The sequence below is a fragment of the Adiantum capillus-veneris genome, chromosome 22 (assembly GCF_014529385.1).
Source record: "Adiantum capillus-veneris isolate H3 chromosome 22, ASM1452938v2, whole genome shotgun sequence".
In the NCBI taxonomy this organism is placed as follows: domain Eukaryota; kingdom Viridiplantae; phylum Streptophyta; class Polypodiopsida; order Polypodiales; family Pteridaceae; genus Adiantum; species Adiantum capillus-veneris.
In genome coordinates, this window is record NC_140952.1 from 12,602,766 (window position 1) to 12,615,879 (window position 13,114).

The 13,114-nt window shown below is 39.2% G+C and overlaps 1 protein-coding gene across 1 annotated transcript; it reads left to right on the forward strand.

The window, feature by feature from the left end:
- LOC147428921 (uncharacterized) lies at positions 1 to 870 on the forward strand. The gene has a single exon (XM_086495164.1). It carries the CDS (start codon positions 13 to 15, stop codon positions 868 to 870), a length of 858 nt encoding a protein of 285 aa, XP_086351290.1. The 5' UTR covers positions 1 to 12.
- The last annotated feature ends 12,244 nt before the right edge of the window (positions 871 to 13,114 follow it).

Here is a 13,114-nt window from a genome sequence, read left to right on the forward strand (position 1 = left end):
AATCACATCAACATGGAGAATGAGCCTTTGAAAAGCATCTTCTTATGGAATGCTGAAAAAGTAGCAGCGTTTGTTAATGAATTTTTGGGAATGGATCGCTATACGAAAAGTATATGCAAGAACAATATCGACGGAAGAAGTCTCTTGTACACCTCTGTGGCTTCATGGGGAGCCTTGGGAATAGAGGTTAGTGGACACAGACTTGCTTTGCATAGTTGGGCGCAAAGAAAATTGGCCAAGGCAGAGACTTTGTCATCCACTCCAGCAAAACAAGTTTCGCAAGAAGTGCCACCTCACATGCAACATGATCATTTGTCCTTGACATACATTGGGAGAGATGAAGCAAATTTTTCCAATAATGAGCTCAATTTCCAAGCTAAATCAAAGTCTCATTTTGTAGTCCAAATCCCAAAGAGTGCAAAGGAAAAAGGTTTGCTTCGCATTAATCATGCTTGGGAGCATCGCACATACAATAGGAACATGGAACGGATTCGTATGTGGACCGAACAAGGGCTAGGTTTGTTTCCCATCGACAAGTTTATGCAAGCATATTTCAAGAAGGACAAGGAAATGAGGCAGCAAGTGGAGAAGTTCATTCATCGGAAGCGAAGAACACTATCTCCTTTTCGAGCCCGCAATGAAGCCAAGGATTCCGATTATATGACAGAGAGACAAATCTTTCTAAAAATTAACCAACATAGGCATTACATGAGACTCAAAGCAGGGCCATTGTTTGAAGGGCTTGGTAAAATCCACCAGATCCCAGTGGAAGATATCTTACACTTGGAGAGTGTTGATGAAGATAGAAACCATGAAGAAGTAGGCACTGAGATGGTTGACCTTGAAGAGATGATTTGTTTGAAGGTATAGAAAATTTCTCCGCCCCTCTACATAATATACAAGAGGTATGTTATGTGCCTACTAGTGGCCAAGAAAAGGGCAAAATCATGGGAGCATCCAATCGTATAACTAAAGAGAATGTGAGATGTAGATGTGGGTTGTTTTCCAAAGGTACACCACAACAATTTTGCTTCATTCCCGTCCTTGATTCACACACAAAGGAAGTTGGCAGAGGCATCGTCTTTTCAAAGTCACATGGTGAACATGATTATGAGCGGTGGAAGGTGCAAAGAGTCTTTATATTCCTGGAAGTCTTCTACCAGGATCTAGATTGCATATTGTAAGTACCCCTCTAGTAGAACATCTAAATTACATTCACTTTTAAGATTTTTGATAGCTCATTTTTTATGTTTCAAATTTAGAATCAAATAATAGAGGTTCCACTTGTGTTTCTTAGCAAGATTGAGCCTCGATCAACCCGATGAAGAAGTACATGTAATATTTCTCTTTTGCTTTGTAGAATCAACTATTTGTCTTTGAATATGTTTGCTAACTACAAGTTGCTTATAGCCTTGGAAAGAAACAAGCCCCTTATCTTTGCAACAAAAGTCAAGTGTGAATTCAACCATAGAAGACACAAAGAAGTGGTCTCAATCTCAACTAGAGGTAAATTCATTACATACCTTTGCGTATTAACTTTGGCGTTTTCTCACATATCAATGTTCTATTCTAAAAGGATGAGAATACTCCTACTGGTTCGATCACATACACTCAATCAAAAAGGCTATCTCTTGCTTGTGACTTTGAGCATTCAAGACAGGTAGAAGAGGTATGCCTACTCTTGTTAAGAGTTGATTGTCTATTTATCTTTTTGTAGACCCTTCAAATTCTACTTCTTTGATTGTTTAGGTTACAAATATTGCAAATGGCTCACCCTCACATGTTCAAGCATCCATTTCTTCTAACAAAGAAAATATTGCTTGCTCAAAGATTCTTGATCAGGTATATATTTGCATTTATTGAAGCATCAATGATATTCCCTCCATTGAGAATAAAGAAATTTTTTGTTGAAAAAGTTCAATGGACCGCTTGGTTTCGGGGATCCACAGCCAACAAACAAGCAACTTAAAGAGGTACTTAATAAAAAGGCTCCTCTATCTTGCAAGTTGATTAGTAATTTGTGGTATATATATGCTTTTTACTTTTCTTTTTCTTTAATAGATGCTTGTAGCTGCAAGTAGCCCTCATTTAAATGCAAAACTGTGCAATAACCTAGATAGTACCGTGGAAGAAAATAACAAGGTAGATTATTCTATGATACATGGGGTACAAAATGGTTTATTTTGTTTAAATTTCTCTCATCCTTACAGTGTACATGGAAAATGTTTAACTTGGATGGCTCCTTTGAAGACCCATCTATTGGAGTGATTGAAGGATTTGTAAGGCTTATACTATCCAATCTTTTTTTTCAAGTGATAAGTAGGTATGCATTAGTAATAATAAAGGATGATTTATAGGTTGAAAATCATCCATCACAAAGCGAAGAGGAAAGTGAAGATGAGATACTGAAAAAGGTATACTTGCTTAATCCTAAGGATTCCAATTTTACTATATCACTTAACTCTACTATGTTGTGTAGGACCATAATGATACCACTATAAGAAGCACACAAGAAAAGAAGGAAAAAGTTGTGTGCATGAGCAAATTGATGGTAAGGGCTATAGAGAACTCAAATTTAGAGATATAATGTTCCTTTGTCTACTCAAGGATTCAATGTGTATTGACAGGGAAAACCCATACAAAGAAAATGGTACCTCCAAAAAAGAAGGTATATTTTTATTGCTCCAATTTATTTGTAGAATAGTGTAATGAAGGGCTTCACACATTGACCTGTTTTGTAGGCTCTTAGGGATATCTCTAATAATCAAGTGCAAAGTGAGAATGTTGTACCAATACAGGTTTGTGATGTCTTAAGCTATATGTTGTGATGCCTATTTCACAAGATATGTAGAAGCAAGTGGAATGTTTTTGCAGGGCATAGATAGAACAAGCAAAACCTCTAAGAGAAGCATAAAAGTTCCAGCTAGATTTAAGGAGAATGCTTCCACTCAAGTAAATTTCTTGATTTTAGAAGGTTGTAGCACTTTGTTGAATAGAATGTTGATGTCTATCGTATCTTTATTTCAGGTTCGAAAATCTAAAAGTCAAAAGTTTACTTCTTGGGATAAGCATGTGGGAGTACTTGCTAATGTATACTTATGTTTCTTTTCAACTCCCTTACACTCTATGTTCTAAACAATTCACACTTGATGTTTTTGTTCTAGAGAATTTACACTTGTTTTTTGTGATGATTTAGGCTTGTAGCTTACCAAAATCAACAAAAGAATCTATTGCTATGAAGCTAATGGGAGAGAACAACGTAGACTTGATGTACAAACGACTTGATGACTTTCTAAGGGGTGTGCAGCGGACAACTCCTAAACAGTCATTTGATTTTGAAAAATTAAGTGAAGAGTTAGAGGCATTGGATGTTTTGGTGTCTTGGGCTCTTTGGACCAAAAAGTTGAAGCTTAGAGAGGATCAAAAAATGGAGATGGGTCAAGATGAATTTGAGCTTTTGTAAGTGCAAAGTTCTTTTGAAACGTCAATTGCAAATGTGTATCATCATATAATGACAATCCAACGTTGTTATATGTCAAATATTATTGAGATATGTATCGGGCATGCAAACATATAGCTCTGCAACTATTACCTTTTGTAAAGTAGAGCTTCACACCTATCACTTTTTGTAAGGTGGAGCTCTCGACTATTGGATTGAGTTGTTTTGGCAAATATCCTTAGTATTTTGGTTGTTGATGTATAGTAAAATATCTTTTTTGAGGAAAATAGTCCGTTATGAGATGCCAGAAATTGTATCAATATCCCTTGTTTAGAGTGCTAGGTCCTTAAGTATGTCTTAAATGTGATTTCTCTCTCTCTCTCTCTCTCTCTCTCTCTCTCTCTCTCTCTCTCTCTCTCTCTCTCTTTCTTTGTATCAGATCCACCACTTTGTAACTTTTGGGTCTCATAGGTCATTATGGCCTTTTGAAGACGTTAATGTAACATTTCATTTCATTTCTCTCTCTCTCTCACACACACATAATTAAACAAATGTACTCTTTTTTCAAGGCATAATTCACGTAAATAAGACAAGAGCAAAGATTGATTTCGAAGGATTGCATGTGGTACATTAAGGTGTTTCAAAAAATTCTACGTAAGCAAATCAATTGATGCTTAAGAGGTAGCATAATTTATGGTCCAAGAGGTAGCTAGTCTTGCTAAAAAATGGTGAAAATTTTACTATATGAGAATAACCTATATTGAAGTTCAAGCTTTTATCACTTTAAAAGGTGAGAATTTCTCACATGATACAAAAATTCTCATCATCTTATAAGAGCAATCTTGTCTGCAAAAGTGGATAATCTTTAATATAGAAATAATCTACATTGAAATTTAATCTTTTCTCACTTTAAGAGATAAAAACTTTTGTCATCATGCAAAATATTTGATGGTTAACTATGGTAAATTGTGTTAGAACCTACCAAAATAACACTACATTAAGTCCAAGATTTTTGCACTTTGAATGATAAGAATCTTTGTCATAGTATTTTTTTTAAAAATGATTTAAGAGTGAAAACTTGCTATAAAAGGTGAAAATATAACATCATACTAATAATTTACAGTAAAGCTCGAGCTTTTCTCACTTTTGAGAGTGAAAAATAATGTCATGACAAAAAAATTATATCATTTGAATGCAATATTTGTATGGTTCAAAAGCTAAAATAGGAAAAGTGAAATCTTTACAAAGTAAGAATTATTATCACTAGAGGCAAAGTGCTTCTTATGATAGAATGTGAGAATTTCTCTTACCATACTACATTGTGCAAAAAAATTCATACTGTTGAAGTGAAAATAATTTGTTGCAAAAAAAATCAAGAATGCCACCTTCAAAATCAAAATATAAGTAACGTTGTTAAAAATTAGTGGTTTCAATATGAGAAAATTTAGACCTAAACTGACACAAATTATTCATGTATGCAAAAATATGAACTTCTTCTTGCATGCTGATATGTGCAAATATTTTGATTTTGATAAAATTACTACATTGAGATGATAAATATTTTAAATGAAAAATCTCTTTTTTCTATCTAAACCATTTTTACACTTGTCGTGCTTTTCACACTTTGAAGTAGAAATAGAACTCGAAAAAGTGCCCTTTTTCTCATGTTGAGAAAAAATCTAAAACTTGTTGTGCTAATCGAGGAATGAAAGCACAGAAACATACGACTAGAATGTTTTTCATTGTGAGCTGGATCACACACACAGCTAGACGTGCTGAGGCTCCCGCAGAGACGACATTATCTTTATCCTCCGCAGACTATTGGCAACCTCCTCCATCAATGGCCTGCTGAGGCCATTCTCATTTAAACACTCCAATGCAAGATCAACTACTGCCCTCATGGATGTGCCCGCTGCGCCCTCCGTCGCTGCCACCCGCAACAGCTCGGTGTCGAGCACATCATCAACCTTGCCTTGCTCCTTCTTCACCTTCACTGTTTCAACAAGATTCATATTTTCTTCATGCTCACTTATATTAGGCCTTAGAGCTGCGGACCTCTGAGATGTGACCAGCTCCAACAGGAGCATACCAAAGTTATATACGTCACTCTTGTCAGTGAGCTCATTCGTGTTGTTTTTCTGATCCTCAGGATCAAGATACGCCCCCTCTAGTTGCGGTTGCTGAAATGCACCTGCAGGTGACTTGTAAACACTCATGGCGCCGATGTTTATCCATGGCCACTTTCTAGAAAATTGCACAAACTTGTATGCCGATTTTCTGCCGACAAAGCGTGTAAGCCCGTAGTCAGACACTTTGGCATTCATGGAATGATCTAGCAAAATGTTGTTTGATTTCACATCCCCTTGGTAGATGGGTCCACATCCCCTTGGTAGATGGGTCCCTCAGTGTGAAGACGAGCCATTGCCTCAGCAGATTGTAGGGCGACTTGTAAGCGGGCTTTCCAATCTAGCACGGTAGAATCTGTATCCTTGCAGTGTGCCGCAAGCTGATGAGAGAGACAGCCATTCGGAACATACTCATACACAAGAAGAAGGCGCTTCCAGCGAACACAGAACCCCAGCAAACGCACAAGGTTCGGGTGGCTTACTTTTGAGAGGGAATGCACTTCACTCAAAACCTGGTCTTTGCCTTTAATACTACTTGTCTTTACAGACTTGATGGCTACCTCAGTTTCATCATCAACATTTGTTAAAACATTAGGATCTTTTAGGGACTCTTACAAAAATTATGTATGCAAAAATTGAGCTCTTCATTGATTTATCAAAAGCAGGAGGATTTACAAGTGGTATAGTACAACGACACTCAGTAGCATCCATATACATGCACCGAACCTGCCACGGCCAAGTACTCGATCTGGAGCGAAGCCATTGGTTGCTCGCTTCACCTCTGCCTTGCTGAACAATCGTACAGGCTCGCCAATATCGCGGGTCTGGACGCCGACGCTGTACTTCCGGGTAGCCAATTTCTCCGTCTCCTTTATGTACCTCCGCGTCCGGCGCCTCTGGCACCACCAGTGTGCGACTATCACGATCACTACTACGGCAATAATGATGACAATTATGATGAAAGCTGAATCAGTGGTGCCATGACCTGTGATCATAACAATGGACTGGCCGGTAAGATAGAGGCGTCTGCTGACAACAGGCAAGCTTCTCCTCATCTGCAACACGTATATATGTATATGATAAATGCACGCACAAATTTGGAATGGACGTTTTAATTATTCTAGGTCCTTGAACAAATTTGGAATGGACCTGTTGAAAGCATTGCGGCTCTGACAGAGTGGCTAGCTTTTGGCCTTCCACAAGTTTGATCCCTTAATTATATGTCACAGTCCTCGGCAATTAGAGCTATTCAGAACAAGCGGACTACACCAGCATAGGAACTACCACATCACTGCAGTGCTGGGTAAAAACCCAATTTAGTGTACTGGCACCTACAAGTTTGCCCATTTTAATATGCTGATCAAGGTTGATCAGAAACATACAGAAATCGAAGTACATCAGTGTAGAAAACCTTGAAATCTAGTAAATCCAGTCGAAGGGACCTGGATTTGAGTTTTGAATGCACTCACATTAAAGCTGTTTCCCAATCAACAAACAAATTAGGGATACAAAGTGCTTTATTGAGAAATTATGAGATGATTGCAGCCTTATGCATAGTGTATTGAGTTCGAATATTATAGAGGTGTGAAGATGTGAGTACAGCTACCTCCGACTGATATGCGGGTTTTCCGGCGTTTGGAAGATTTACTGCTTTTGACTTTGGCTTTGCTGCCACCAGATTTAGAGGATGACGATTTGTGAAGAGTCGCGGTGAAGCGGCCGCAGCTAATTGGAGAAGGGAAATGGCTGAGAGCGAGCAGAAGGAGCGCCTGGAGAGCGAGGCAGCAGCGTTGAGAACGTATAATGATTATAATCAGCACCGTGCAGCAGTGCGAATATATTATGAAAGACCATATTTTTAAGCTAATCTGAGTTCTGCGCAGAATATATGTAATGCAATAGGGTGCCGGATTAATTCCCTCGACTTCTCAACAAACATTCCTGTAAGTCTAGACTCTAAGACGCCCTTGCATGTAGATTTGTAGCCATACTTTCCAGGAGGTTGACTTTCATCATGTCTTAGCTGGCCCCTTTCCTATATTCACCAGCTCAACGTGGCCTTTAATAAGCAACAACTCAAGGGCTATTTCACGCACTGCTCCTCCGTCACTCACAATTTTTTCATTTTTTTTTAATAAACACTTTTCTCAATGGCTCTTGGGGAAGCCCTACTGAATGAGCTTATGGTTCTCAGACCTTCAAGCACTCCATCTTCAATTGTAACCTCCAGGGTGCTTTCCACTGTGCATCCCTCCCAATCGGCCTCTCTTACTCTAATGCCTTCGGTTAGCATGTGGCATAGTAATGAAGGTATTCATTACCACATTCCCAATGTATCTATTTTGAATAATGGGGACCCTCCCCAGTCTACTCAGTAGACAGAAGCTATCCCTGTAAGAATGGAAAGCCCTGTACCTAATCAAGGTACAGATCAGTATACCCAGTCTTCTAATAGTGACCGTGCAGAGCCACATTCAAAGGATTTCTCTCTCTCGGGAGATGTTGAAGCTGTCACCATTAACAAATCTGATCTAGATGCTTGGCACAATCAATTGATAGACAGAGTAGTGATATGCTTATGCCATGGTCCTAGACCTTCTCTGGAAGTTCTAAACCCGATTCTAAAGAGCTAGGTTGCTTTCAACTGGAAGAATAGGAATCTTTTTCATAGCAAATCCAGTACCTTCCTAACAACTATTATCTTTTTTTCTCTGAAGATCATTAATAGTGCACTGCAGGTCATTACAGACAGCCAGTGGCTAATTAAAAATACCCCTATCTCATTCTCCAAACGGTACATAGGATTTAATCCTAGAGAGGATAAGCCTTCTAAAGCTCCTGTGTGGGTGGATTTTCCATATCTCCTTGTGGAATTTTATCCATGGCTTAGGAACATAGGAGGAGTGGTTGGAAAAGTCCTAGGACAAAAAGCTCGGGGGTAATTAGACCCGAGTGGGATCCTCGGTTATTGATTGAAGTAGATCTGAATAAGATCCCTGAAACCTTTGTATCCATTAAAGATTGCTTAGGCAATTTGTTACATGAACAAAAAGTGTTGTATAGAAATCTTCCCAATGCATGCTTTCATTGCTTCTAGTAGGTCATCTTATCAAGGATTGCCCCATCCTGCTTCAAGTCAAACAACAAAGAAATGCATATAAAGCAACCATCACTAAACCTCATGAGTAGAATTTTCAACCCACCAATAGGAGGAATACTGCTAGAAATCAAAGAAGAAAACAAGCAATCCTCGGGGGGTGCACTATGTAATCATGTTAATGTATAACGTGAGTTTGAAAGAAGGGGTTTTAAAATGCAAAAAAATTAGGCAATTTAACAGAGATACATTAAAATAAGGGGTTTTTATATTCAATTTTTGAGAAAAAATCTAAAATAAGGGGTCATTTTATTCATGTTAAAAGAGTGGTTCTTTTAATACCCCACGAACGCACGTTATATAGGGGGGTACTGAATGGTGAACCCCCCGAGAAGCAATCCCACTGCCAACTACTTTGATATACTGCTTGAAGATGTGTTTGATCCCTTCACAACAATAGACACCGTAAATGAGGAGGATATTAATGCTCAGGCCTCCATAAAACCACCCAAGGAAAACCAAGGTCAGAAAATTCCTCCAGAGAGCCCTAATGACAAAGCTTGGGGATTATCAGAATCAGAGAATGAAGAAGAATACATAAAGAGCACTCAGTAAAGTCTCAAGAACCATGAGAGGACGTCGTTCAATTTGCTAAGGAATCGGAGGCCAAAGATGCTCAAACCAAGCTGAATTTGTCTTCATCCTCTGAATTTGACTTCATCCCCTGAATCATCGGTTGATATCCTCATGACATAGGTAGGAGAGGAAAGCCTCCCCAATCTACAAATCTCAAAAGCAAAAAGGAAGGTTGAAAAATCCAATGACCCCAGCAGAGCATCTATGTCCATGGCTAAACCCAATAAAAACAGTAACAAATGAAGTGTCCTAATTTGAATTGTTTTTCTCTAAACAGTAAAGGCTTCATGTAGACCCAGCCAAGCCAAAGGTCATTAGAAAATCGATGCAATATCTCTCTCTTCATCCTGACTTTGTGTGCTTGTATGAGCTCAAGGTTCTGAGTAAGGATTTAGAGATTAATCTACAAAGATTGGGCTCCAACTTCAAATGGTTCTTCTCTCATCACAGTGCAGGCAAAGGTGGTGCAACTCTTGGTCTATCTTGCAAATGGGCCAACTTGGTCACAGATGTTCAATATTCAGCTAAAGGACTGTGGGAGGCTGTAACTCTGTCTGAACCTATCAACTATACTATTTTTTAAGTGTATGCACCTAGCTCTATTTCAGACAGATGTCTTTGTTGGCAAGAACTTTCTAAGCTGCCTAGAAACATACACTCATTGTGGGGGACTTTAATATGGTTAAGAAACTATTAGATAGATCCAACTCACAAGGGCAGGTTATATATGTTTCTAAAAAGGAATGTTGGGATGACATGGTGGAGTCTCTGAACTTGCTAGACATTTCTAAAGATTCTGGCTTTACCTAGAGTAATAAACAAGTAGGCAATTGTTTCAAGTCCGCCACAGAGTTTATATGTCACTTTCTCTTTTACAGGAGCATTGGTTGGTAAATTGAAAATCTGATCTCTCTCCGCCTCTGTATGATCATAAACCTGTTTTGTTTCAATTTCAATGGGCTGAATCTAATTGTAAAGTTGGATGCCCCATTTAGACTGGTCTCTGTTTGACATAAAATTCATAAAGGAGAAAGTGAAGAAAATATTGTCTGACAACTTTTAGGAGTTTTCTTCCCTCTCCATTGCCTGGGAAAAACATGTTAAGAAAATCCAGAAAGTCATGTTTGAGTATAAAAGACTAGATAAAGAGATTAGAGCTCATAAAAGAGTAATGTTGGTGTCAGGCCTAGGATAAGACCAGGCGGTCCAAGGGCTAGGACATAGTCATGCGGTCAAGAGTCCCTCTTATTAACAAGGTAGGGCCTATGTTGCAGGAGCGATTCACACCACCCATAAAGTGCATGCAACACAACCTAGATCAACATAATGTCAATCGAGGACACAGATGACACGATAGGCACACAAAGAAAATCTCCTTAGCTTGTGAGGCTGAGACTATCCTACACATACAACACTCTGGAAGGCCAACTAAACCACAATCTAGAGTCTCACTACTCTCAACTACACCACCTAGGCCACATACACACAAACGGAAGAAAACTCACTAAACCATGCCAGAATCGTACGAAACTTATGGAACAACATCCCCTCACTAGGATACACCTGTCCCAAAGCCTCTACACTCAAAATCCTAGCTCTAGACCCATCTGCAGAAAACGCGTATAAAGACAGTGCCAAATTTTGAAAGTGCTCGAAACTGAAATCTATGAGTAATTATGCGTAGCTTATGTCGCTACGATTCTAACGACTACTTGCAAGCAGAAAACAGACATTGTTTGATACACTTACGGCCACAAATATCTCATAGATGCGCGAGCGCGTATGCTCTGTTCTGCGAGGAATGCTTCGCGTTGTCGTGTAGCTCTTGCCGAGGCTAGCGCAATGGTGCAATCGAATCTACAATGTGATAATTGAGCGGGGAGTAGCGCCAGGATGAAGCTCACACTCTCTCTCTTCCTCTCTCACACACAATCGACGGCAGCTTAAAACTTATGATTATGATAAAAGGTTTTTTAGAAAATGACCTAGGTACCTTATATACTAAGGTCACCTTAGGTTAAACCTAAAATAGAGTTTAAGGGGTCAAATGGCTTGGTATTTACAATCTGCAAGTACCATCGCACCCCGGCTTCTGTAACTAGACTACCTACTTATTACAATTGATGTTTCTAACCATAATCCGCAACATTTCATAACTCTCAGAGAATAAGGCTTTGTTGAGTTATGTTGTGTTGTTGATCCAACCGTCTACACTCCCCCCCTCCGCATTGATGTCGCCCCTGACATTACCTGGTTGTCGATGTTGGTGCGGTCTTTGTTATCGTTTTGCTGGTGTAAAGAAAGTATAGGTTGTAGCCTTTGCACGAGCTTGTCTTGTTCGTCCAATCCCATGTACATAGTCTTGACATGATTTAGGAAAATCGTAATTGATGACAAACATCTGCCAATTTTTTGTCTTTCTCATGTTTAGAAACAACTTCTACAATCGATAGAATTGAGTGATTGGCTTTCAGATATTGCGAGCCAATGACAACTCTGTAAGGATTCTGTAGAAATTGTATGGTTAAATTACCTTCAACTTCTTTAGGCCAATGCAATTTTGTCTGCATGGAGTATGGTGTTTCTTGCTTGACTCTCCCTAACCTATTCGTCTATTTGTCACTCTGATACTCTTGACTTTTACACTTGTTCTCATTTTTGGCCAACAACTAGCCACTTTGTCATGTCACATTGCACTTCTTCTCTGTCTTGTGGCAAGTTGGCATCCCTATTACAAGGCCCTGTAGGCTACAAAGGTGGACTGAAAGAAACTCCTTCTCGTAATTGCAAACTTGAGAACCTCCTTGGACCCCCACATTACTAGTTGTCTCTCGACTTTTACACTTGTTCTCGTTTTTTGGCCATATGCATTGTGGGCAAGCTCTATGGCTTGCCGTATTGCCAACGGCTGGACATTGTGTTGTCTATATGTTTGCGAGCGATTTTCAAGCGCTAAAATTGTCTCATGTCCCTAAAAACAATACAATGGCGATCCGTTTGGCAATACGGCAAGCCATAACTCTTGCCCACAAGGCATATGCATTGTGGGCAAGCTCTATGGCTTGCCATATTGCCAACGGCTTGCCATTGTGTTGTCTATATGTCTACGAGCGGTTTTCAGGCCGTAAAATCGCTTCGCCATTAGGTTACGTTAAGTTAGGTTTATGTTATAGGTTAGGTTAGATTATAGGTTAGGTTAGAGCTAGCGTCAAATTAATAGTAGAAAAAATTCAATCGGACTTCAAAGTGCACACAAACTTCAAGAACCTTAATATATAGTCATTGACCAATAAAGATGAGATTATTAACCTGTGGTCCTAATCTCCGTGCACCTCTAGACCGAGGTGTGCGGGGATCGGGCTTGGCTAGAGAATGTGAGGTTGTTAGAGCTAGCAAAAAATAGTTGAAAAAACACAATCAAACTTCAAAAGTGCACACAGACTTTAAGAACTTTAATATATACTCATTGACCAATAAAGACGAGATTATTACCCAGTGGTCCTAATCTCCGTGCACCTCTAGAACGAGGTGTGCGGGGATCGGGCCTGGCTAGAGAATGTGAGTTTGTTAAAGCTTGTCATGTACTTAGTAGTGTGTAGTTATAACATCTAGAGTGTTTTAATTATTTGTTGCATCATTGGTAGATAAAGTATGGACGATAGGATGGCGTGTCCTTGCACGCATTGCAAGCATCAGATCTTTCAAAAATGAAAAATCTACGACCAACACATACGCAATCACGATCCCTTTCCGATAGAGCAAGTACAAGACCTGATTGAAGGTCAAAGTCTGCAAGTAGATATTGCTCCAACTTCA